Source organism: Epinephelus moara, chromosome 22 (assembly GCF_006386435.1).
Source record: "Epinephelus moara isolate mb chromosome 22, YSFRI_EMoa_1.0, whole genome shotgun sequence".
Classification (NCBI taxonomy): domain Eukaryota; kingdom Metazoa; phylum Chordata; class Actinopteri; order Perciformes; family Serranidae; genus Epinephelus; species Epinephelus moara.
In genome coordinates this window covers 12,631,688-12,658,717 of record NC_065527.1, presented here as the reverse complement: position 1 = coordinate 12,658,717, position 27,030 = coordinate 12,631,688, and the positions used below count along the sequence as shown (strand labels likewise).

The following is a 27,030-nucleotide window of genomic DNA, read 5'->3' as shown; positions in this document are numbered from 1 at the left end:
TTTACAGTGGACTTCCATAGAAATTGACATGTTGCCCATTTTACCCCTCTGCGTTAGCTTGTGATCAACTTGTGCTGCCTGGGCTGAGCTCATATTTCCGACGGTCCTTGAAGGTGCGCACAGACCGAGGAGGCTCCTCCCCAACAACAGTTGCCGACCTCCGACGAGAATTCAAGCTGCCACATTGAAGAGGAACAAAAAGGCGACCTGGCAGCGGTTTCTACACTCCCTCCACTTTCTCCGGGGTAGTCACGGGATTTCAATGTTCAGCCTGCTCTTTGTAAGTACCTAAAAACCCAACTAATCGCAGCCGACCCCTTTGAACTGGTCTCTGACATGATCGCTCGCGATTGCAGCGACGCGGATCCGCAAGAGCCTGATTAAAAGTTGGGCTACATATTGTTAGATGATTAGCACAACACAAGGCAGCTAAAGTAAGTTAACATGAGAGGCAGGCGAAGCAGTGTGTAGCCACGTTAACGTTAGCTTGGACGGCTACAAAATAGGTTACGTATTTGCTCCAAATTATGCTAACGTGTATTAATATCAACCGTCATAGTTTTGTGAATTACCCGCCCTCAAGTTAGTCAAGCTAACTCTGATACAGCTAGTCTTGGCGTATCTCTGGAGCGGTTGCCAACCATTGCTGGGAAAGGCAAAGTGACGGAGCTGAGCTAGCTTGCTAGCTAATGTAGCTACGTTAGCTTGCTATTGGGGCTAAGCCTATTTCCTTGTATAGTAATGAAAAACCTTGAACGTATCAGTATGCTGTCGCTGGGTTTTATTTTTTATTATGAAATACAGCACATTAAATATTGTAAATGCCATGTTACTACCCAAACAGGACGTCGTCCGCAATTTCATAAAATAAGGGCTAATGTTAGCTGTACAGTGTGTCAGTAAAGGTAGCATTTCTGTTGGACAACATCTAACGTTAGCCCAACGTTAACGATGCTATTGTTAATGTTTTAGCTGTTGTCTTGGTGTTCACGTCAGCAGCACCATTTAAATGTTTAAAATATAACCAGTGGTTGTGATTTCCAGTGTTCCCAGCTTCTTTTTTCTATTGTACGTCGGTAGTTGTAGAAGGTAGGAGCTTGGCTAGAGGTATACATGGCGACTGAGCTAGCTGCCTTCCGCCCTTTGTGGCAAATCTTGACCCAAAGTATGGTTGACCCATTTATTTGAAGCCACATGCGAAGCTAACGTTGTAATAACAAAACCAAGTGGCTGCAAACCCGATATTTCCTGCCTGTTGTTACCGTGTTGTCTCGGCTGCTCGTGTGTATCGTCAAACTGCTCACTTTATTGTTAACCAGCCGGTTTGACTCATATCGTCAGCCTTTCATGTAAAAAATGTAGCTTGCGCTGAGGTTACACGGGTCTATAATTTAGTCTTGTCTGGTTTCTTAAAGCAGAAAGCACCCAGCCATTAAGCCATGTTGGATGAAGTGAAATGAGGAAATGCTCTTGGGGAGGAAGTTGACTAGAGCAGCTGTGACACTAAAGGCCGCAGCACATTCCCATGCCTCTCAGTTTTCAATTTATGACCTTCCTATGGTTTCAGTCTCCTCTCTGTAATAAATTCTAGTGGGTGGCTAATACAAACGAATAGCTCTGAATGCTCCTGCAAACATGGGTGGATGAGTCAATGAGTAACTGGTGTAACAGGTAAGCTAATTACATTCCTGCTTATGAGTCACTGCAAGGTGACCTAATTTGTCTGCAGAGAGCGTAGAAGATGAGATGTGTTCAGTGCCATCCCTTATCAAAACAAACTGAGGGCATGGTAATGTATAGTAGAAGTAACCAGATGTTCCTGTTATTATTCTTAACTTTGTTTGCAAATCTCATAATTGCACCCCCATGGGTTATATCAGCAACAACGACACACTTGTTTCATAAAAAGACTGGGATTTCACAACTCTTTGTGTTATGAGCCTCTGCCCTATTCACATTTTTTCCACAGAAGTAGGCCACTTGTACTGGTGACCTGCTTTATGTTATAGCTAATTGACACATAATGCACAGCCCAGTCTTGAAATAGCTTAGCTCCTCTCAGTCCACTTAGAGCACAGCCTGCAGCTAAAGGCAGGCCTTAACAGTGGGAAGTCCTCATTCATGAGACACCACACTTCAAGTCAAACAACCTTGTTTTTGCGCATATATGTAAACTGAAACTGCAAGCCTTCGTTCTGCTTGGGTGAAAATCTTTATTTTGCATTGCCTTGTAGTGCTCACAAATGTCAGATATGTTAAGACTGAAGTGTGTTGTAGGAGGCCTAAATCTAGCTTGTTGCATGCATGACATTTCACACCAACAGTAGGGTGGTTCCTGTGTCAGGCGGCATTAAAAAAGGCAATGTGACAAGAAGGGAAGTTCTCAGCCTTGGTTACCGTAACCGGGAAAGGCGAGCCCAGTGTACAGTAACACGACACCGACTTAGCAAGGAGGTTACTCGGGGAGAAGAACACCTATGTTGTAGCCCGCTGGCATGCAGCCCATCGAGCCAAAGGGTGGCTGTGAGTGTTGAGAGGTACGGTTGAAGAGGTCTGTTCCAGTCACTGGCTTAACAGATTTGGACAATTTAAAATCTAGTTATGCCCCTGGGTGTCGGGATTGTTGTGAGAATGCAACACAAGCTTTGGTTTTACTATGTGTTAGCCCTCTAAGATCCTTGGCTCCAGAGCAGTTTTATTGTGTTGAAATCAGCCCAGAGTGGAAAGCTAGGATTAGATGCCCATACTTTTTTCTCCTCATTTCCAGTTGTTTAGAGAAACGCCATATATAATTATGCAATAGTAGCCATGGGCACCTTGTGTGTTTTTTGCGCTGTGATGTTGGTTAATGAATCATGCCCTCCTCGGTACGGCGTTCGTTTACTGTTGTTGCCACAGCGCTGGGATAAAGCGAAGGCACTGGCTCTGTAGCACTGGCAGTGTCTGACAGATTGACACCTCTTGTAGATGCTGCTGCTGCAAGGCTGCCTACTGAAACTATAGCAACAGGTAGGAATAGGATCTTTCTTTGTTATTTGTGTTTACAGCTACCTTGTCTAGCTACAGCTGCCAGAGCTGCTGTTAGCAGGGTGAAAACACTATCCTTTGCCAAACATGCTATAGTAAAGGGTGTTGTTATTGTTATTAGAGCTGTTGTTTGTAGGCATATGTAGCTGCTCACCTTTACTGATCCACAAAGAGTTTTGAAGCAACTGTAGTCTAGAAAATGCTGGGTTATTGCACATAAACAAGCTTGCTGTGTTTTCCTCTTGCCTGGGTGCTGTTTTGCTCCTCACTGGAGCTTGGCTTTTTCTTCATTTCCTTAAGCAGCTTATTACACGCATGAAAAGTGGGACTACCTCTCTCAACGTGGCTCAAACTAATGTGTTCATTGTGGCCATAATCTTAAAAAGATGGATTTGCTTCTTGGAGCCGATTACAGTGCGTGTTTGATGCCTCTGGTAAGGAAGTTGGATACCATAGATTAAAAAGTTCCTAGATTAGTGTATGTAGACATGTATCTACTCTGAGCCCCCCCAACCCTCTTCAATGCTGCACCCCCTACTGCGTCCTTTGCTTTGCTCTGTGAATGTTTAAAGGGAGCACCATTGCTCTTCTCTGATCTCTTCACAAGGGACACCAAAATTCCCTACAGGGGCACTTGTTGCTACTGCTGAGATAATCGTTGGTATGGCAACAGGCATCCCCCGATGCTGCTGTCAGAAGGCCAACTTAGTTTCCAAATGTCAGAAGAATTGATGTCTCAGTGGGACTCTGCACCTCTCGGCAAAAATGTGAGCAGGCATTCTCCTGTCTGGGTCCGTCTGTTGCTGAGTGTCGTCCTGTCCTGAAACGTATTTCTATTTCAGATTAGAAAATTACTGTCATTTCGGTCAAAGTAATTACTAATTACTATGATTTCAGTCATAGTAATTGTGCCCTACATTGACTCGAGTCTATATTTCTGACATCCAAATGCTTAGATGAACCCACAATCCAGAAACGCACACACAGAAGAACCTTTTGTCTCTGTGAAACTAGTTTAGCTCCACAGGAAGTGGCTGTCAGTTATTTGTCAAGATGTGAACTGGGATGGAAAAGCACCTTGTATTCTGATCTGCCCTTTAGCTGTGCAGGTCTTTTCTCTACCTGCTAATTTCTTGATATGTCAGTTAAGGTTAACGGTCCATGCGTTGATGTCTTGGCAAACAGGTAGAGGTGTGGCTCACTGCTATGATGAATGTCTGTCTTGGCTGGGAGATGTCATCCTGGAGCCGATTTGAGGATTGTGACATGAGATTATGATTTATCAAAGGAGCTCAGACGTGGCTGGATATAGTCCCTCGACCCATATTCCAGATGAAAACTTCCATAGTGCAGAATAGTGAATTATTGTGATACATATTTATGTGTTAGTAGCACATTAAAACACATTGGTAAAAGTACAGACAGTTATACTTTTGCACAAGTTGTACTTTTAGTGATACTTTACGAGCAGTACCTTCCCCCCGTCTTCTGACTTACTGTACACTTCATTGCGACATAATATCCATGGTTGTTCTGAACGGATGAGTTTTAACAGTCATTTAGTGATCCATTAAAACATTAGGAAAATGTTCAGACGACTGAGCCTCAAACTGGTTAATGTTTCAATCATTTTGGGCCCTAACTAGGGATCTCCCAATGATGAGTGCTTTTAAATATGTAGTCCTGAACGGAAGCAAATAGTTTCACACTAGATTAACTCTGTAGGCAGAAAATTAAAGTAGATGGCGTTGCCCATGTCACAGTGCAAATGTTTTGCTCTGTTCTCCTCCATCTCTTGAAGTTGTTGGCTTATTGTCATGAGCGTCTATCATGCAGGTGTTTAATATTGTGAAAAGTGTGATTAAAAGTGCAGCTAGGCCACAGCGAGGACAGAACGGGCCTTTGTTTGGATATGTTTTCCTCTTTTCATTCCCATTTCTAAGGTACTGAGCCCTGGTCTCTTTCAGTCCTTTCCAGAGACGGATCAGTCCTTGCCCCCCCTCGCCCTCCCCCTAAGCGCTATCAGAGGCCTTTGATCGTCACACTGTTTATCTGTGCTCACTCAGAGGCTGCAAAGCAGTGTGATAAGTGGGCTTTGCCATGTGCGAGTACGTGCGTATGGTGCGTTCGTCTGTTCATGGAAATAGGGGGGTAACATATCCTCTCACCTCCCATCTCCAGCCCCGTTTACACGGACACAAGAAGCCAGAACAGCAAGTACTCTTGCGGGAAGATTAGCTCCTGTCCTTTGGGAACACAGAGAGGTAACCTGTTGTGCTGAATAAGGGACAGAATGAGAAAGTCCATTTACCAACATTTAGGCTAGACAGGCAGCAAAACAACTCATCATGATTTTTTTAATCAATCTAAATTTGTGACATTTTCAGTTTGTTTTTCTCGAGGCTTGGCACAGCATCAGTAGCATTTAAATTTAATAACAGAGCAAACATAATATGCGGTGTTAGGTTGCACACCCATCTATAAAAACATAACGTACTGAGCTACTGTAGATGAAGAATGCCGTCAGCGATAAGTGGATCTAATCAAGAACAAGTGTACATCATAGCCATGTTTCACAGGGTGCATCTTGATAGTTTTTGCCGTCTCTGTTCTAACAAACCACAGAACAAGACTTTGTATAACATGCAGATGCCAGGTTTTTAGACATAGAAGAAATGCTGCAAAGATGTTACCAACATAATACCAACAGTGATGGAGCTCAACGTAAACTGTGTGACCAGTGCGCTTTTGTCTGTTATATCCCAAAAACTTAAAGTTGTTAAAGAGATGCAGGGTTGTCATTTTTAATGGGCAATTGTCTCTCTGATTGAGATTAAAGGAGTTGCTTGCAAATGTAATCTGCTGCAGGATATTGAAAATTAATTCCATAAATTGACAGAAGGAAGTCTTGACTTGTGTCTAGTGACTGTGCTGTCTGTAAAGCATGTCTGTACTGATCTATGCTTGACCAAATGGTTTCTAGAGAAAGAACCCCCCATCATCTGTGGTAGACAGTCTTTTATTGTTCACACAGACCAAAAAAGTCGTGTCATTGTTGGGAAAGCAATCTGGCATTTAAACTGCCGGTAAACTTTAAAGCCTATCAATATTTTAAGCTTGTCAGGGTAAAAGCTCTGCATCAGGACCTCAGAGTTATTCTCGTCAGGGTGTTCTTTTATATCAAAACTTGTGCTATCTTTATTTACAGCCATTTGTTTACTTTTAACCTTTCATTTTAAGTTGGCTTTAATTTAGCTTTTTAATTTTCTTCTGCTTACCTTGGAGTTTTGTCTGTTAAAAGAAATACTTAAAAATTGATACGGGAGCGCTAACAAACGTGGAAAATAAACCATCAGTTTTGCCCCACAACAGTATTCTTATTTAAGATTCATTCACACTGCAGTAAATCACTCCTGTTGTGTGAGTGGGCTCACTGGTCCTAAGCAGTTTGTCAGTACAGCTACCTTTGATTCCTGTTTCCTTAATTGCACGTCTGCTCCTCAGACTTTCACTATTGTTTTGAACAGATTAAAGGTGCGTTAGCAAGGGTAGGTGAGACGGTGTGGTGAATCTATAAACCCAGGCTGGATTAATCTAACTTGGAGGCAGCCTAGAGGTTTTTTGTGCATCTGTTGGGTTGAAGTGTTGCATTCATGAAAAGTCATTCTGTGTCCCAAACCTATTTCTAGGCTTGATTAAACACAGTCCACCCACAGACAGGCTATAACAGGAGGGGTGTTTTTTTCTATACAGGCAAGTGCAAAAGGAAAGTCTAAATGGAGTTTTTATATATACTCTTAGTGTTGGCATCGTTTTTATTTAGTCAACAATGCAAGGCATCTGTGTTATTAATTGTGGTAATGTGACATCAAACCTTTTGGCTTAAAGATATTTCCCAAGCGCACTGTCAAATGTTTGTGTGACTCTGTTACCACATCTGAATGTTGGACTGAGAGTACTATCCTGTCTTACACCGCAGAGACTTCTTACCCTGTGGTTTTCTTTTGAGTCCATTTTCAAGTACTGCTACCCAGAGTGGAAGGCCTGTATATCTTCGGGGTCTGTGGTAATCGCCCTGTGAAAAACACGGGTTTATTATAATTCTAACCGAGACGACCGCAAGCCTGAGTCAGACCGTCTGTGCATGGTTCCGCGTTGACACAGGTAAACACAGACGTGACCAACTATGACTCATGTCCCAATTATAAGGCTCTGATTAGGTGACAGGGGTCCGAAGGCAGGTAGCCTATTTTTTTTGCACATATCCACTGATTGTTTTTTGCTGTGCTGCTTTTTGCCTGTCCATCCATTTATACATGTACAAACATACTAAAACTTTCCCATGATAATACACACATTTACAGTTGTGTGTTGCACATCATGTTTATACCTTGACAAGAAGTTGCTGAATTTGGCTCTGTAGTTTATTAATTAATCCACAACCATATATACAAAAAGGCTCCGTGTAACTGCTCCACTAAGCATTTAAGGTAGAAATTACTTAATGTAAGAGACAGAGGACCTTTTCTAGACATGACATAGTAAATGTCATCCTTTTATTTTTAATTAGTCTTTATTTAAAAAGCTTTAGATTTTACTCATGGTCCAATCACAGCCCAAATAGCTGTCTAAATTTTAAAGGTCCACTGTGTAGGATTTAGCACGCATTCACACCGGCGCTATTTGGTCTGCTTTAAACGAACCCTGTTCCACTTTCATGGATAGTTCGGTTCGTTTGGAGTGGTGTGAACGCTCATTCGAACTCTGGTGCGGACCAAATGAGCAAACCCTGGTCCGCTTGAAAACTGGGGTCTTGGTTCACTTGCAAAGGAACCCTGGTGCGGTTCGCTTACAGTGGTAAATGCAAACAGACTATCCAGCGAACCAAAGAGAAGAAGTGAACCAAAGAAAGGAAGTGACAGTGCATTTTGGGAAGAAAAAAACAAAGCCAACAGCACGACCTGAGAGAGGTAAAAAAAGAAAAAATTGGAAAATATCTCATGGGCAGATGTGGAGTAGTGAGGAGGTGCAGGTGCTTATTGATACAAATTTGGTGTTGCTCCATTGTTTTTGTGGTGACCAAGCCGGCTGAAGGGGATGGATTTCCGTTTTCGGTTCTGGCCAATCAATCAGCCGAGTTTTCTTCTTCCTCATGCTTTTATTCTTCCTGGTCAGTGGTCGTTTCGGGCAGTACTGCCCCCAAACACCAAATCAAACCGAGTCCCCCGGACTGTCCTGGTGTGAATGTGCCCTAAGTGGCATCTTGCTGTAAGGTTGCAGAATTGAACCTTTTCCCATGTGCCAGGCGTGTAGGAGAACCACAGAGGCCGATGTGAAAACACAAATGGCCCTATGTAGAGCCAGTGTTAAAAAAACTGGATTGGTGCTCACAGCACAGGACAAAATAGTAGACGCTACATCAAGTGGGCCACTTCAAAAAATGACTGACGCTACTGCGTCTTCTTCGAAATGTCAGTCTGTTTGCACCTTATTAAAAGCTCTGCAATTTTATCAAGTGCTCCAGCCTCCTTTCATTTGGGTTCAGTCATTTTTTGAAGTGGCCCACTTGCTGTAGCGTCCAGTTTGGGTTGTCCGTTCTGGGCTACTGTAGAAAAACATGGCTGACTCAGTGGAAGAGGACCCACTACATAAATAGATATTAACGGTTCATTCTAAGGTAACAAAAACATAGTACACACTTCTTATTTTCATGTGATTATAAACAAAAAAGTACTATAAAAAGAAAGTACTATAAAACTTATAATACAGCAATTTTGTTTTGTAAAATAATGAGAATGCACTGTAGGACGTTTGTAGTAAAAACAAATTTGCGATGGGATACAGATAAATGTCCATTACATCAGGGTCGCAACAGGGCTGCAACTAATGATTGTTTTCAATGTCGAACAATCTGCCCATGATTTAATCCATTGACCTATAAGTTGTTTGGTCTATAAAATCTCAACAGATAGTGAAATATTGGCATGATGTCCTCAAATGTCTTGTTTCGTCCACAACCCAAAGATATTCAGTTTACTGTCAGTGCAGGAAAGAAGCCAGAAAAAGTCATTCAAACTGATTAATCGATTATCACATTAGTTGGTGATTAATTTAATAGTTGACAACTAAGTGATTCATATTTGTAGCTCTAGGTTGCAGCTTTAAGAAGTGCCAAAAAACAAACAAAAAAGCTATGTGTTGTAAAGTCCAGCTGTTTGTCACTAGACAAACGGTAGCCTGGTGTGGTTACCATGCTGGTAGTGGTGACAGTGCTTTTCATACAGCTATTATTAACCTTCGTCACGCCAACCCTTCCCTTCCCTAAGCTCATGGCAGGTAAAGTAAAGGTGCTGTTCTCAGAAAAGTTTTGAATGGACTTGTACCAGTTCCTCGACTACATTCTCGGAAACCGACGGGCAGGCACGTTATCAGAATTCAGTCAACAAAGCATGAGGCCACACCAAATCTACAGACTTGGAGTATCACTCTCAGCCTGAGACTCCTGTTTGCAAACCCAAGGGGTGTGCACAGCAACAGTTTAGGATCTCTGTTGGAGTCCATCTCTCAATGCCGTCTTGTCCCGGCATGCCTGGAGATTTCAGTCTCGCTTGTTACACTAGATAAACTGGTGAGGCTCAAAAAGTCAGATTAGAACCCTAACTAGTGTAGTTTATTGTCGTGGTGTGTGTGTGTGTTTGCTTTTTTGCTTGCCTGTCTGTTTGTCTTTCTGTGTTTTCGAGCATGACTGATGGCAAGGGGTGGTAGCGCACACTACTTCCTTTATGTGTGTACTGTTTGCTCAATGGTGTGGTGACCTGTCACCATACCCCACACTGACAGGCCCCCTCACTCTTGGACTGTGTCCTGAGAGTCCATGGCGTGCTTTTGTCTTTATTGAGCATGAAGTGAATTCTCTTATCTTGTGACCCACTAACAGCTTTGATTTTACATTAATAGTGTTTCCAGACTTCTCAGACCCAAATAATTGAGGTTATACCAAAATTTGTTTGGGAGATGTTACTGACTGTTTGCTTTCATCCATGAGAGTCCTGGCCTGTGGATCGATTGTGCAGCAATCTTTCATCGCAAAAAGTGTGCCAACCAAACTTAAGATGGTTTTCCTTTTAATACTTCTACTTGGTTCCTCCTTACAAAAAAAGAGATGAAAACCAATCATGCTTGCGTGTGTGCAGCATGTCATGATGCAGCTGCACCTTCACACTAGACTAATTTCAAGCTGTTTTTGCTTTGGTCTTGAGGCATTGTATCAAACTGACCGTAATCTCATGGACTACGTTTACATGCAGTAAATATTCCGGTTTTGCTTTTACTTCGAAAGAGACAATATTAAACTGTTTACATGCAGCCATGCATACTCCAAGTAACGGCAGTTTTTTCACCAGTTGCGGACTTAATCGACCTTGTGAACACAGCCTACCTGTTTCATTCCTTCAACTGCCATCTTGAAAAGGTCAGCATTGTAATTAGGGATGAGTGCGATTAGCCGTCTAAACGATCAAACGTCTGCCCCCTCGTTTGTCGGCACCAGAAACATTAGTTGGTTAAACAGTTAGTGTTTTATTCATGTACAAGGCCCCTTAAGTGTCATGCAGCCGCCCGCCACTAGTGGGTGCCACAGAGCCATCAGACAGCAGTGCGGTAATGCTCAAGTAGACTGGAGCAATGCGCAACCACACTCAAGTCAAGCATTTGGATGTTAACATGCATGGAACGACGGCTGCTGCAGCTAGCGGTGCTAGTCACACTCAAACCAATTTGACATCGTTCACCCGGAGACGCTGTGATCCCGCCCGGTCTGAGAAGATGACGCAGCTCATCACGGCAATGACCTTGCAAGATATGCTTCCACTTAACTTTGTTGAAGGTAAAGGCTTCAGCAAGTTCATGGAATATGTTGAACCTCAATACACCGTGACGCAAAATGATAACCTTCCTTTTTTAGACTAGTTAACTAGTCTTAATTGAAATTTTCGTTTAGTGGACAGGGGAATTAGTCGCCAGGAACATCCCTAGTTGTAGTATTGTTGCATATCCAAAAACCTATTGATATCCAAGTCTTTGATAATGTCAAAAAGTAGATGAGTTTCTACTTCTGATCAGAAATGTGGGCTTTTATTTTGGGCTGCATCTCTACCCTACAGCCTTGCAAACTGTTGGCTTGTTGGTTTATTTACAATGCACAGAGCTGACCTTATGCAGGCAGGCATCCCTTTATCAGAAAATGCTACAATTGGAAATAGACCTAAACTATGCTGTTTATATGACCCGTATCAAATTCAGAATATTGGTTTCCCTTATAGTTTGATGCTGTATCTATACTGTAGGACAGATGACTGTAGTATGACACTCTCAACCAGTCATGTTAATTAGCTTTCAGTGTGCAGTGGTTGTCCTTGATGTTTAAAGATGGTGCCCCCACCACCCACCACCACCACTACTGGTTTAAGATGGATCAGAGACTGCTTGTCTGGCTCACACCCAAGTTTGACACCAACTTTCACACTTAACCAAATGTACCAAGGTCTGTGAAAATGCCCTCGGGTCCAGAAATTCCTCTCCAAGTGTGAAAAAGGCCCTTAAAGTGGGCATATGTCTGTCAGTGGGGCTGTTTTTATTAAGCTGGCCCCTGCCCAACTTTTCCCTGTCGCCAAGTCACAGAGATCTCCCAGCCAGCTGTTGCTTTTTCTCCTCGTGTCCCATTGCTCATTTGAAATGAATGAATAGTGGTTTCTCCATCTCTGTTTGGCGGGGTTGGTGTGAGTGCACAGTTCGGTTGAGAACAGCTCCAATTTGAGGTGAGATCCGCCCACCCAGCCTATCATGAGTGTTGTCGTCACTGCGAGGAACCAGCTGGACCATTGGGCAGGTGTGATCCTCTGTTTTATCTCTCAGTAGTCACTGCCAAGCTCCTGACTTGACTTTTTTGGCTTTCTTTCTCATTTGTTTAATATAGCTTATCCATTGTTGTGTCCTCCTGATGATTTTTCTTCACATCTTATAAGCTTTTTTCATGTTCCTAGTCCTTTGTCCCCATCCTCCTTGACATTTCCAGGCATATCTGTTATCTTTTATTTGGCACTCGCAGATGCCACAGGAATGAAGACATGCCCCTTGTGACATTCGGCCCCATTTCTATTCCCACTGATTGATAGTTTGTGTGAGTTTAAGCGACTATCATTTCGGCGTTTCAGTTCAGCTAAATCGGACAGTTGAACTGAGAATGCAGTGTTGTGTTTATGAAAGAGTGTACTGTGTATAAATGATATCAGTAAGACACAAAGGAGGAGTGGGTGCATTGAGAGGAGCAAGCAGGTGGGTATGTGAGGCGAGGGTGCCAGTGCTTTTATCTATCTCGTGCCATCCGTGCCGCTGTCACCCCAAGGAGAGCGGGGCTTTCCCCCTCCTCCCCTCACTGTCCGTCCTGCCATGGATGACAGGCGCTCCCCCCTGCCTCTTGACTCTGCTTCCACACAGCAAAGTAGCCCTCCAGCTGCTTCAAGGCAGTACAGTCTGGTCGTGCCCAGTCTGGCTCCAGACAAAACAGCAGCGAGACTCAGGCACAACCTCAGACCACCAGACAGGGTTGCATGTAATGCTAACACCTTTCACAAGGGGGGAAGAAGATGGACTCAGACATTCCACATTTTGTGTAAAAATCTGACGTCGTGCCACCGTGTCTGTCCAGTCTGTATATTCCATGTCCAGACATTCATGCGTGTGTTTTTCCTGCTAATTTTAGATCATCCCTCTCGCACTTGTGGTAAATGTATTTCCTCAGCGAGCTTGTGACTATCTACACTGTGTACATGGTGTACACAGAGTATGTATGTAGCTGTGCTGGTGTGTGAGTGATGAGGGTTGGCCACCTGACAGCTATCAGGTGTCAGCAAGAGCTGCCCACGGCTTTAGCTCTACAATTATGGAGTCTCATGGCAATAAAAGCCTTAACAATGTGGAAGGCTTTCAATTAGGACTCCCACTGTAGCAGTTGTCTCCGTGCACTTTAGCTGTGATAACTTTACAACTTCCGCAGGCAATGTTCCAATCTGTGCTGATATTATGAGCTTCGTCAATGGAAAATGTTCTATCATCTAACCTGCTACTGTATAACCACGATAACAAATAGCTGCCTCGTTCTTAACATTTATTATTCAGTTCGCTAATAAATCTGACAGGGCTTTCTACTTTTCCCGACACACTGATGAGTCATCCTGAAATGATGAGTGAGCAGTTGCAGGATACCCATGCCCTGATTCCCATTCTTCTGCGACTTTATCACCAGTTTAGGTTTGTGTGTCCTTTTCTGTTCTGAGATACTGCGGGCCTTATCAGCAAGTACTGCAACTCCCTGCTCTCTCACACCTCCCATCTTTCCCTCTCTCCTTCTGCTCTTTCTCCTTAGTCACTGTATGAGATTTCTGGGAGTGGCATTGGTCATTGAATTTTGAGATGCTCTGCAGCTTTGCCAAGATAATCAATACATTGGCTGAAGAGCTGAAATGATTTGTTGATTAATGACAGTTTTGGTGACACATTTTGTGGTTACTGCTTCTCAAATGTGAATCTCTTGGGTTTCTGAGTATTTTGTTGTAATAAACCAGGTAATGGACAGGTGGTTTGTACAAAACAAGCAAGTTAGAATGGGAAACCGTGCAGCATTCTCACTGTTTTAGTCATTTAACACCAGCTGATCAGGCGTTAAAATAACTGTCAGATTAATCTGTTAAGAAAATAATCCGCATCTGCATCTGCTAATGACAGTATTTCACATAGATATTGATGGTGTTAGGTTAAAACAGTGCAATAATGGCATATCACCCATCCATCCTTTGACCCAGCTGAATGTAGTTTAGTCTCCAGTTTAAGTTTTTTTCTGTTAACACTGCGTCTTGTTTCCTGTGTGGTTTATCATGTCTTTGCTTCTACAAACAGATAGAGTGTCTATGTGTGTGTGTGTTTGTTTTGTTCTTCCTGCATCTGTGCAGTGTGTAACTGCAGAACCAGTTTGCATATTTCAGAGTGATTTGCATGTGTTCCCGGCAGCGTGGGCCAAATATTACCACAGTTTACTCACTTCTCTATTGACAAGCTCATTCAAGACTGAGGCCCGGGGTCCATTTCTCTACAGTGCATTTCTAAATTACAATACTGAAAATCTTTAGACTTTAAACTGTATTTTCCCCAGGGGGAATTCCTTTATTCTGCACTGCACACATAAGACAACAGCACTCAGTAGCAACATACAGTGACAGACAATAAGTTCACACTCAGGTCTGTTCGATGAGGCGTCTTGTTTAAGGCAGCTGTGGCTGTGGGAGTTAGGCTTTTCGTAAAGCAAGCCCTTCTGCACCTCAGTGTTCAGCACCTGCCCCTGGGGTAAGGTGGTGACTGAGTGGGTGAGTGATGTCCTGTCCTGTTTAGGTTGCAATGCGTGCAGTGGCCTGAGTGTTTAGTCTCTGCGAGGTTGGGTGTGGGGAGACCAGTTACCCTCGCACTGGTGTTTGTTACGTGTGTGCGACTTTGGCCCAGGGTGGGACTATTTAGGGACCTCACGATTCCATTGGATTCCCATTTAGACGGCTACGATGCGGTTGTAAAATGATCATTGATGCATCAGACTTTTTGATTTCTATACATGATTTATTTTTTCTCATTGTGACAACTTCCAACTGTTTAAACAGAGCATATTTGTAAGATATATTGTTAAAAGAAACATGGAAATTACTCCCATTATCTCTTATTATGTAGCTTTTAAGTCAGGTGGTGCTGGTTGGATTTTATCCATCTGCGGGTGCTCACACTCACCGTCCTCACCAAAACTCAGATGTAGCCCTGGCTCAGAACATAAACACAATGCACAAGTTCACACCTGTTTCGTTTCACCATCCAGTCACTGTAAGGAGCTCAGAAAATTGTTGCAGGGGGTCATAATTTCAAGAACTGGGTGCCTGCATTGAGACGTAATCTTTCAAGTGAGATTCACGATGCAACAGTAGGAGAAGAGGAGGGGGCAACTTGCGTACTTTCAGTAAGGTAGACATGCCTTTCGGCAGCATTGTTTCCACTGTCTCATCAGATCAGTGCAGGATAAGTATGTTGGACTTAATCATGATAATCATGGTGAGGAAATGGCAACTTGTGCAGATAGCGTTGTTGGTTCTATCCGCATCGCCTGCAGTGTTATGATAGTTTCTTGACGCCTGCTTCCTATCTAGCTTCATGTATACCAGTGTGAACTTTCAGATGGTCTTCTGGTCTGTCTTTTTGCTCTTAGTGACCCTACTATTGACTGCATTTAAAATGCAGACTGTATGAAGTCACTTTGTGCATCTGGGCAGCCGTCCACAAACCAGCTGCTTTTCATCTTTTAGCATAAGCTGTCATTGTGGTGTACTTGGTGTGTCTGCTGGCTCTTTTGTACTTCAGTGATTCCTCCTTGTTTCAGTCTCACTCAACTGCCTGCTCTCCTTTCCACAGTCGGGTTTCACAGGTGAAAAGCACACACATGTTTACACTGTCCTCTCTCTCCTTGTCCATCTTTTTCATTCCTGGAGGATTAGAAGCCAGAAAGCCTTTAAAGTCCGGTTACCTTTTTTTTCCAACATTCAGGCGTCTGCATGCAGCCGTGCCACATTGTGTTCAGTACTGCTCAGAGGCGGTAATTAAAGGCGTCACGAAGGCTCTCGGCCATCATGCAAAAAAAATAAAAAATCAAGGCTGTTTTTGAGTGCCCTTGTGGCTGTTGCCAAGTATAAAAGACGGTGGGGAGGAAAGACATTTATGGAGGAGAGTGGGATGATGCGTCCCCTTGACAGTGGCTCTGTGGTTGGCAGTTAACGGAGAGGATAAGTGACACTGGGGTGGTGGGTGGGAGCAAGAGAAAAAGAGGAGTGTGGTTCTGAAGAGTGGCCTTGGGTTGCAAAAACTGATGTCTAACAGGATTTTTTTAAAAACTGGTGGTGTTAAGAGATGCAATATTAAACGGTACGTAGTGTCTTATGGCTTAGTGTAATACCTGAATGACTTGTGACTGAGTGTAATAAGAATGGAGAGAGAGTCAGAAAGAGCACAGGGAGTCTTGTGTCAGTCTTGAGGAGGTGAAAAGAGGGAGCGTGAGACTGAAATGCCGGAGCTGTTTGAAGCTTTGCCCACCCTGCAATCCTCACCTTGTGACTACCGCCTGTGACACGGTGCTGAAGTCCAAGCCCTTTCTCTCTGCTTCCCGCCCACCACTTGTGTGTGTACGTAGCCACGTAGTGATAGCCAACTCTCGTCATCCACTTTCCCCCTGCCCCCCCCCCCCCCCCCTTCCTTTCCTACCTCCCTCGTATGTTGCTCTGAGACGGTTCCAGCCAGTTTGTGGCGGCTGGGTTTAGACTGTCAAGGACTTGGCACAGTTTGACTTACTGCTCCCAGGCTAGTTACAAACCAGACATTACCTGTTCTGGAAGACACCGTGTGTGTGTCTGTGTCTGTGTCTGTGTCTGTGTCTGTGTGTGTTCGTTACATACTGAGCACATTATTAGTTTCCATTTCAGTGACAGGTGGCGAATCGACAAGGCGATGTAATCCAAAGGTGTAGTCAGTTCACAGGAGATGCATAAACTGAGGCTGGAAGGTAAATAAGGTCATGGTGTCACCTTCTGTGACTTTTTGGACTTAAAAATAACACGAGCAGAAAACTGATATTTTAGAAATACAGAAGGAGATGGTCTAATTAAAGGTGTGCTATGCGGGAATTGTTGGTTACATGTGGATGGATGCGAGCTACTCGTGGTTTGGCACCTGTTCGCTACCTTTGTACACAGTCCCGACCTCATCTGTGCTGTTCCCAGGAATGTGCTTAGGGTGCTTAAGGTGCTTATACTCCTTCTGAGAAGCGTTTCAATGTTTTACTTTCACTTTTTGAGGCTATGAGCAAAACAGGATCTTGTCTTTGCACGATATATATGATATATACGGTATGAAAATGGCAGCCATCGGTGAAAATATTTTTTTAACATGTCACATCCAAGCCCCCAGGAACAGTGCTGCGCTTAGAGGCCAATTTTAAATAGTGACCAATAGGGGAATTACACTGTCTGGGGCCGTCACATGATGCCAACAGGCCCAAACATGGGGCCCAGAAAGACTTTCCCCATAGACTTACATTGTGAAAGAGACATCTGTAAATCAGTGGAGAAATTATTTTCAGTGTCATGACTCGTTTTACTGTCAGGATTTGACAGTAACATTTTGAAAGTCTGGAGGAGCTACAAGATAAAATTATTTCATCCCCAGTGGAGTTAGCAGAGCGCTAAACCATAAGTTAGCTGTTCAGCCGGTAGAAGCTAGTTGCTAGGCTGCGCTTGGCCGCTGCAAGTCTCTAGCACGTTTGATCTATGGGCCCCATAATGCGGAAGATCTGGGTAATTTTATATAACGGAAAAAGAGTTGTTTTGGTTTCATGCGCCACTGAGCAACCTTTAATTCTGTATCCAGGTCTCTTTATACATCCCTGAGTGCATTAGCAGGACAGTAAAACTTCATCAGGTCATCATTGTAAGATTACAGGAATGTCTGTAGTAATATCATACATATATGTAAATTCTGGTACATTTTATGTGCCTAAAAATGTAAGGTTATTGTCCATCAGTGATCCCTGAGGATTTCTGTGCTGCCCCGCTGACATTGCAAGGAAACGGTGGGGCACTGAGCTTCAGAGAGCCAGGGACGAGCGGGCCATTGTGCAGGTGTCCAATCTGTGCAGAGCACTGGACCAAAAACACAGACACATCACTGACAGTGTGATATAACAGCCAAAACAAGTTTTACTCTCAGTGGTTTCTGTGACATAAGAAATACTTTAAAAATAAGAGATACCTGGTGCCACAGTTTTCAATGTAGCATTACAGGAGGAGATAGTTTAACCCCCCAGATTTTAATGGCTCCGGGACACAGGATATGTACCAAGTAACATCACTGGTACTAGACCGATGAACCTAAACACTACTGTTGAATGCTCCAGACTGTACTGCTTAAGCTGACACTAATGATGGCTTTAAATGTTTTTAACAGAAAGATATACAGCTCTGCTAACCAGCTGTCATTAACTCAGCCTCGAAGCCACCTATTGAAACTCTTACGAAACAATCACCAAGAGTGTTTCCACTTATATTCAAAAAGACACAGCTCAGTCCCCCCATAGGAGTGTGTGCTGTCATTATTATCATGTAACCTCACTCCTGTCTTTGTCCTCTCTTGACAGGGTTTCTGTGTTGACTTGGGCCGTACCTATATGGCGTGTGTGAGCGGAGAATTTTGCCAGGCACAGCACCTCACCTCTGTGAAGAAGTGAATCGGCCGCCCCCCGAGGGACTACGCTACCCAGAAACCCCCCTGACTGTCAGCACACTAGGAACTGCTGTGTCATCTAAAGGCCCCCTGGGATACTGCGTAGTCCTTGGCCCGACTGCCCTGCGCCAACCGATACGACAAATCTTTGCTCGCCACTTTCTCCTCGAACAGCCAATCACAAACAGCTCTCCTGAATGGGGTAAACTGATTGGATGACTCCCGGATAGTTTCTCCATCTTTTTCTTTTTTTTTTTTTTTTTTCTTTTTTAAATTCTTTTTAATTTTTTTTGTTTTGTATTAATTCATTTTTTACATCCCGGAGTACTGTGGACTAGTTTATCCTTTTTCGTTCCCCTTTTCTGTGTACATCATCCCATAGTTGAACACCTGTTGTCCTCCTGACCCATCCTTCACCACGTGTTGTCATTTTTATTTATTCTACCCTCCTTTGAATACATAAGTCTCCTAGCAGTTTTTGCTGACTTCTGAGCCAAAAGTCGCTTTTGTTTTGTAAGAGTATTGTATTGTAATTGTTTTTTAAGCCGTCTCGCCAACATGAACCGCCCCGCTGCAGTAGAGATTGCCTACGACTGCATGAGGTTCCTCATCACCCACAACCCCACCAATGCCACGCTCAACAAGTTCACAGAGGTACGTCTGCTTCTCTCTCTATTTGTATCTGTGTCCATTTGTTTGAGAATTCTGTGTCTAAAATCCTCTTATCCTTGATGTCTGCCAGGACCTGAAAAAGTGTGATGTGAACACACTGGTGAGAGTTTGTGATGCCACCTACGATAAAACTCCAGTAGAAAAGGAGGGGATACAGGTCCTGGTAAGAGTTGACACACACACACACACACACACACACACACACACACACACACACACACACACACACACACACACACAGACATGTTGCACCCTGTCTTGTTATACGTTAATCCTTTTTAACCCACACACATTCTCCTCTTTCGTCTCCTCTAGGACTGGCCCTTCGATGATGGTGCCCCTCCCCCCACCCAGATTGTGGACGACTGGCTCAAGCTGCTCAACACCAAGTTTCGAGAGCAACCTGGCTGCTGCATCGCTGTGCACTGTGTGGCAGGACTTGGCCGGTGAGTGGCTGTTTGTGTTGTGTGGTCGATGTGACTATACAGAGGTGCAAACTTGTCAGCGAAAACCACCATTATGAATCCAAATAGGTAATTTGTGTGATTTGTGTAGATGTAATCATTTCTGAAATGGAGAGGGGTAGGGGTCTGCCAGGACAAAATCATGGGGAGAATGAGGTCGGTCAGGTCAGGCTGCCGAAATAAGCCTATCTCTCTTTACTACAACACATAAATATATTAATCAAATTTTGTTTTGCATCAACTGCGTGCTTTATGGCAGTGTGCAATGTATGACAGACAATAATTGTATTGCAATTCTTGCTGTCCACTGTTGCTAGGGTTATGCTTGCTCTTTCTAGCTTGCGGCTCGGCTCGATTATTAGTGGCACTGGTACGGTACCACAGAGGAAAATTTCACGCTTGCTGCAAAGACGGTCTGAGGTGGCACATTGCTGAATTAGATCAGTGCAGTAAAAGTTCAGTTAGAAGTACATGTACTGAGGAGTGAGGCTTCTTGGATAAGGGGACAGTGGTGGAGGAAGTATTTAGATCCTTTACCGCAGTAAAAGTACTGATAATATCACACTGTGATGATACACCCTTCCCCCAAACTATGGGGCAGCGTGACATGTCTGTGTTGCTACTTTCCATGTAGGTTAGTAAAAATCACTTTGCTTCAGGTTCGGGCGGCCCCAGACTAAAAGATTTCCAAGTAGACAAGTAGTCGTCATTTAGGGCCATTAGTCGACTAGCCATCTGCATTCAGTCAAGACTGAAGTGACAGTCGAAACATGTCAAAGTAAACTACATCTCCTTAAAAACTCATTGTCTGAAAAAAAGAAACTTGCTACACTGAATCTAATTTGAGTAGACAAAATGAACCTATTTACACTAGCCATCTGCATGTTTATGATATTAATATAATTATTAAATAATATATTTTGGGCGGGGCAACACAATGGTTTGAGTCTAAGGTGTGAGAAAGAATAGTATCAGTAACATTGTTAACACTGTGCTACATTACAGAGAAATACAAAACCGTACTAATGAACCTTCATTAATATAGGCCTATATTTTATCTACAAGTGCACGTCACACACTGAGCGAGCCGCCTGTTAATGACGCTGTGGGCTAATGGGCATGTAGCTACTTCCATGTTTCAGATGATACGTCATGTTTGTAGTCGACCAATGAAGATGAGTTTACATATCACCTTGGGTTTGTCCTTCACCTTCTCAAAATGATCCCACACTTTGGATTTCCTGCCCGACATGTTATTAACTAGCCTGTGGAATAACCGCAGGTACCAGCCCTGGAAATTAGGGGACGTACATATGCCGTTTCTTTAACCGCCTGGAAAACACCAGATCGGGTGCTGGGCGCTACTTTTGTGTCTTTTTGGTGCCAGCTTTCAAGAGGGTTGGGGCATATTACGTCTGAGGTTGCTAAGCAACCTTAACAAGCATCTTGCAGCCTATTAACCTGAAGTCCTGAGTGCAGGGCTGATCTTCTTCCAGGAGCTGTTTATAAGTGTGTAGGCCTATCGTCCATGGGACAGATGTAAAGCTCTGGGTAGCCCTGCACTAACATGATCAACTTTTCTGTATTTATCAGACTGAATATTTACAGAAGAAGGGAAAGATATCTGTCGGCTGTGACTCCTGTCTGACTGCTGAGCGTGGCCACTTCCTGTGTCTGTCCTGTCAAATTAAATTCCCACATGGTCCAGTCATATAGGTTTTGATTTATTTTGACAAGGCGCAGCTCCTAATAGAGTTTCATGTTCATGAAATCTTGGCGACTAATTATCTTTCTGGTCGACTAACGATTGGTCGACTATTAGGGGGCAGCCCCACTTCGGGTCGCAGCAGTGAATTGCTTCCCTCTCTGTAAATGTTAAAATGGCTGAAAACATGTAAACAGTCGGGATACACTGGAGCAAAGATCAGAGCTGTGAGGGTAACGGGAGTTGGTGTGTTGGTTTTAAACAAATCCCTGGTGTAACGCCACCCATTTGACCTAATGTGTTTCCCCTTCCTGTTAATATTTTCAGTTTAGTGTTATGCTACTGTTTGGGTGTTGACTGTATATATAAGTGGATGTAGCCTGTTGGTCTGAAAAGTGAAGCCAGTGAGGAAGTGTGTTAAACCTGTATTCTTTGTAATGGCTATTGTAAAAACTGATTGTATAGAAGATAAAGTGGCTCCACTTCCCACTTGATTTATTGCCTCAGTAAACACTTTTGTTCTGAGTTTATTGTCTCAGTCATTAGTTTCCAACCTTCTTCAACACAGCATGACGTTCATTTATTACATTATGGTCCCAGTTAGAGTAAAATACATGATAAAGCGGGGTATGCTTTAGGGCGTGGCTGCCTACACAGTGACCCGTCAAGCTGGATAGAGGAGGTCAAGCAATGTGTTATTGACTGTGTGCCAGTCAGCTGCATCCTCTTGCCAAATATGGTTACCTCTGGCTCCAGTAAACCAAGATGGCGATGGCCGCAATGCCAAATTCAAGGCTTCAGAATGGTCGTCCACAAAGAAATGGGTGACATCACAGTAGCTACACCCACTTCTTTCTACAGGCTGTGCTTAGATCAGTTCATTTTCCCTGCATCAGAGGGGCTCCAGATTGATTTTGGCCACCTGTAAGAGTCCGCACATGCACAGCACCACAGAAAGCATTATTTATTTAGATGTAACGTGTTCAAATAAGTCTGTTTTTCAACCCCCCTCTTGCCTTTAACACTTGTTGCGTCTTCAGTACTGTTCACAAAGCCCTAGGCTGGCTTGGCTGGGTGTGAAACTGAATGTGCTGCACGAGACCTGTGTGTCTGCATTTACTTGTGTGTCTCATATTGAAAATACACTGGAGATTATTCAGTTTCCTGAATGGTGGTTGTGCTCTCTTCCTGCTCCTGGTAGTGCTCTGTAAATAGACAATCAGCTGGTTAAGTTATCTGTCATTAACATCAACAGCCTGTTGCCTCTGCGGACCTGAAAAAGAAAAGGCAATTACATTTGCATGTGATCTGTCTTGGTCATGAGGTTGCACGGGCGATGTGCAGATATCTTAGTCACACGCTAATGTGACAGTGAATTACAGACAATTTCTGCCGAGTAACAACACAAGTGTGAAAACAAAGAAGGCAGAAGCGCATGACGTGGGCGAGCGAGTGTGAAAATGTCTTTCCTGACCACAAACTCACAACAAGCCAATCAGTTCTCAATGGCTTCCAGCATTTTTCATTGCCTCGGCATTCCAGAGGTTGTATAATTACCAGTTTTGGTCAGACTGGCATTTTCTGAATTCATCTCCTCTTCTTCTCTGACCTGTGTTTACTGCAGTCATCTGGGTTTTCCACAGCCTTACAGTCTGAGCCGCTTCACGCCAGCCAAAATTCTCTTAAGGTCCTTAGTGTGGGAGGCTGCAGCTTTGTGCCTTGTTGTTGTTTGTCCTTTCTTTAACAATATTTGCATCCCTCCTTCCACACTATCCATTCCACACATTGTTGAATTCCCTCTCATTTTCTTTCAATCCCTCGCTCACACACTGCCCCTTGTGAATTTTGTGTGAGAGAAAGGCCACTCGACGAAATGCTCTGTCAGCACTGAGATCTGACCAGCCAAGTGGCCGACCAAGTTTTTGTATTTATTTATTTTTGTCTCATCTGGTGAGAAAGGAGAACGTTGTCTTACTGTAACTTATCACAGTCGTGTGTGTGTGTGTGTGTGTGTGTGTGCGTGTGTGTGTGGCTCAGGGTGTGAGCACCGTGCCCCAGCAGGGCAGCAGTGAACTTGTGCACCCCTGTTGATTTCCCAGGCCTGTTTCCCAGGTTTAACCCCCCCTCCCCTCCCCTCCACCATATTACTATGGAACCATGTGAACCATGGCATTTAATCTCCTGTTCTCCTTCTCTCCTCCTCTGCTTCTCTCACTGTCTCCTTGAACTGCGCCACTGGATTTCTTTACCTCTCAGAGCTCCAGTCTTGGTGGCCTTAGCCCTCATTGAGTGTGGGATGAAGTATGAGGATGCTGTGCAGTTCATAAGGCAGTAAGTACCCTCCATATTTTTGTACATTAACATTTAAATAAAGACTGATGTCAATGAGGTAAATTAATAATATATTTTTTTGTTTGTTTCTTTTATTTGTTGATGTTAAAAACTTAATGTACAAATGCAAATTGGTAACCACAATGCTAGTGTCTGATATTACCATTAAAAACAAATCTGGACCCGCAAGATGTCTGGTGTTAAAGGAATAGTTCAACATTTTTGGGAAAGAGACTTTGGCGTAATTAATACTTCTGCGTTGAATGGATGCCGTTCCTACGCCGTAGCTTGACGTGCACCTCCACAGATAAGTGGCTACACATGGCGGGGACGCAGACCTCAAAACTTTTATTTACTTTAATTTCACAGACAAGAAACAATACATTATAAAGACAATAAAGCCTCCACAAAAATAGCACTTTAAGTCTTGTGTGTGAATTATCCCGCCTTCATATAAGCAGAGGAAATCTCCGCTTGTTGCTAGGCTAATTTATGCAATGTAAAATGCCATAGGCTTGTGCTAATAATGTTAGCATGTTGTATTTGTTTGGAAATTTATTATAAGACAGTTGTTTTGGCAGTGAACCTTGTGAGTTGTAATGGAGCCAAATTATGTGCTGTTACCTTTGTCCCTGGTTTCATATGAGAAGAGAAAAAGATCGCTAGCTGCTAGGCTAATTTATACAATGTAAAATGCCATAGGCTTGTGCTAAAAACATTAGCATGTTGTATTTGTGGGGGAAATGTGTCCAGATAATGTGTAAATTTGTCCTGAGGGAAATGGTGTCAGCTTACAAAAATAGACAGGAGGTCTGCGTCATCACAATGCGTAGTTAGATTTCTGGGGAGGTGCATGTCAGGCTACATCGTAGGTTATGGTGTCGATTTGACGTAGAAGTATAAATTCTGCCTTCGACGTTTTTGCTGCGGTCTTAGTGTAAATGACCCTTCTTCTTCACCGTCAGATGTTTTTTTCTGCATGACAGAAACGTCATCAACACGTTGACTTGCTTGCCATGAAATCTCCAGAAAATGACCTGCTTTATTCACACGTGCTCAATCGGACATTACACAGACATTGCACTAGGGAGCTAGCAGGGTAAAATCCATTTAATGTCCGATCCAACTGATTCAGACATTTGTGTTCTCACATAGAGCTCCTCCAGGTAATGTCTTGATAATGTCAGGTTTGCAGTGCATGTGTGATCGGGGCTTTAGACTCCAAGAAGTTCCTGCTCCAAGCCAAGAAACAGCCTGGCACATAAACTCTCTGAAAATAGCAGATTGACACAAACAAGATATAACGCGTTAATTATTGCTCTTTAGTGTTGCTGGCAGGTGGATTTTGTCGCCTTTATGCAGAGCCTGGCTAGCTGCTTCCCTCTTTATTTTAAGCTAGGCTAACAGGCTGCCCACTGTAGCCTTGTTTTGAAAAGGCAGATATAAGAGTGGGATTGATCTGCTCATCTGATAATCTGCCACAAAGTGTTTGCCAAAATGTGGAACTGTTTCTGTGATCACTACAGTAATGATCGCAGTGTTTTAATCTCCTTTTTTCCACTACTTTTCACAGGAAGAGACGTGGAGCCTTCAACTCCAAACAGCTTCTTTACCTCGAGAAATACAGACCCAAAATGCGTCTGCGGTTCAAGGATACCAACAGCCACAACTGCTGTGTGCAGTAGGCTGCCTGTCAGTGCATCTTTCTTACGTGCATCTAGCGGGGAATCTTCCAACAAGGGGAGATTTAAAAAAAAAAAAAAATAATGAAGAGAGTGCTATCAGTAAATATTGTGATGATTTGTTAACACTGAGTCATGGTTAATTGATCAGAGAGCTAGCGAGTGAATCGAATGAATGAAACCAGATCTGGGGATCCACCAGCCGAACCAATGAATGGAAGGTCAAAGCACACAGATAGGCCCGCCTCCCGGTTATACTGTTCAACCACGGGCCAGAATTTTTTCAACTTGAGTCCATCCTGTTCCTTTTCTCTTTTTTTTTTTTTTTTTTTGTTTCATTTCAGTTGTAATCATGGGATAACATTTTCCATTTTGTGAATTTTTATTTTTACACAAACAATGGTGATGAAAAGTTAAAATGATATTCTGATTTTTATTTCCACTACCTATTGATATTAAGATTAGGCCAGAATAATGTACCTTTTTAAAAAACATTTTTAAACTTTGAACACATATTGTGACTGTCCATTTTGGTATTGGGGTGTTTTTTTTCCCCTTGTTTTTTTTTTTTTTTGCACAAAAACTCAAAAGGTTCACCTGAAAATGCAGTAATGTTTTCCCTTCACTTTCTTAAAGTCACTTTCAGTTTAGGGGTTCACTCAGTTTGAATATGTCTGCAATATTTATTCACAAGATATGATATGTGTGGCAGTTATGAGTTTGGCAGGGGCAAGGACACTTTGTTATCCAATAGTTTTGTTGATGTTTTTTTTTTATCCTTTGAGAGCCATGTCTTTTTTTCTTTTCTTTTTTTTAAATCTCGTTGGAGTGCAATAATCAGTCCACCTCAAATAAGCCCACCAAACCCTGCTGAGCATCAGACACACACGCACACTTACACTTCAAACCACCTCGTCTAGACAGTTTAACAGGAAAATAAACTCAACAACTGCTACAACAGGTACTTCTCCTGCTTTCATTCATTCTCCTTAACGGGGCTGCAATAGGACTTTCCCTAAATATGTATATTTAAACACACACACAGAGCCTAAGATTCAATCTGAAAGACAAGGTGGAGAAGAATGAAATGGTCAGTTTTTTTATCATTGTACCCATTTTGAAAACATCCCCAATTCGTATTGGTTCTTTAAAGATAAATAAATTGAAATAAAAAGCATATATGTGTCATTTTTTCTACCTTTGAATGTTGGCTTTTAAAGTGACAGTTCACCCCAAATCAAAAATACATATTTTCCCTTTTACCTGTAGCGCCATTTATCAGTCTAGATTGTTTTGGTGTGAGTTGCTGAGTGTTGGAGATATTGGCCGTAGAGATGTCTGCCTTCTCTCGAATACAGTGGAACAAGATGGCACTCAGCTTGTGGTGCTCAAAGTGTGTCATGAGCATGAGTAGATGCACGTTTCCTTCTGCACTATGATATGGTTGGCAGGTTTAGTTTGGTATGAAGAAAATAGTTCCTACAGGAAACTGCTCACCACAAGGTCTGTGGATTATCTTGAGGAACCAGGTCATGGTTTCTGGAAAGAGACATCGCTGTTGAGTTTTTAAAATGTGCACTTGCCATATGCTTCTATTTATGGTATCTTACCTATGAAACCAATGTTTAGACCGTTGGAACAAGTATCTTAGGGCAATTTACTAGTTAGCATCAGGGCAGTATAGTTTTTAGGGTTTTTAGGCGATGTTTACACGAAAATGATCCGCTGAAAACGAAATTGTTCCTTATTTTCGCTTTGAAAAAAGTTCCACGTTCAGACGACAACCTTTTGAGAA

The 27,030-nt window shown here is 43.0% G+C and overlaps 1 protein-coding gene across 3 annotated transcripts; it reads left to right on the top strand.

The window, feature by feature from the left end:
* ptp4a2b (protein tyrosine phosphatase 4A2b) lies at positions 1-26,412 on the top strand. Of its 3 annotated transcripts, none has more exons than XM_050034095.1 (7): positions 1-280; positions 18,296-18,583; positions 18,927-19,035; positions 19,124-19,216; positions 19,369-19,499; positions 23,479-23,553; positions 25,127-26,412. In XM_050034095.1, the coding sequence occupies exons 2-7, from the start codon at positions 18,579-18,581 to the stop codon at positions 25,236-25,238; spliced, it is 525 nt and encodes a 174-aa protein (XP_049890052.1). In that variant the 5' UTR covers positions 1-280; positions 18,296-18,578; the 3' UTR covers positions 25,239-26,412. The 3 variants fall into 3 exon arrangements, with proteins under 3 accessions (XP_049890052.1, XP_049890054.1, XP_049890053.1); XM_050034097.1 differs by lacking the exon at positions 1-280 and adding an exon at positions 2,991-3,009; XM_050034096.1 differs by lacking the exon at positions 1-280 and adding an exon at positions 5,142-5,291.
* The last annotated feature ends 618 nt before the right edge of the window (positions 26,413-27,030 follow it).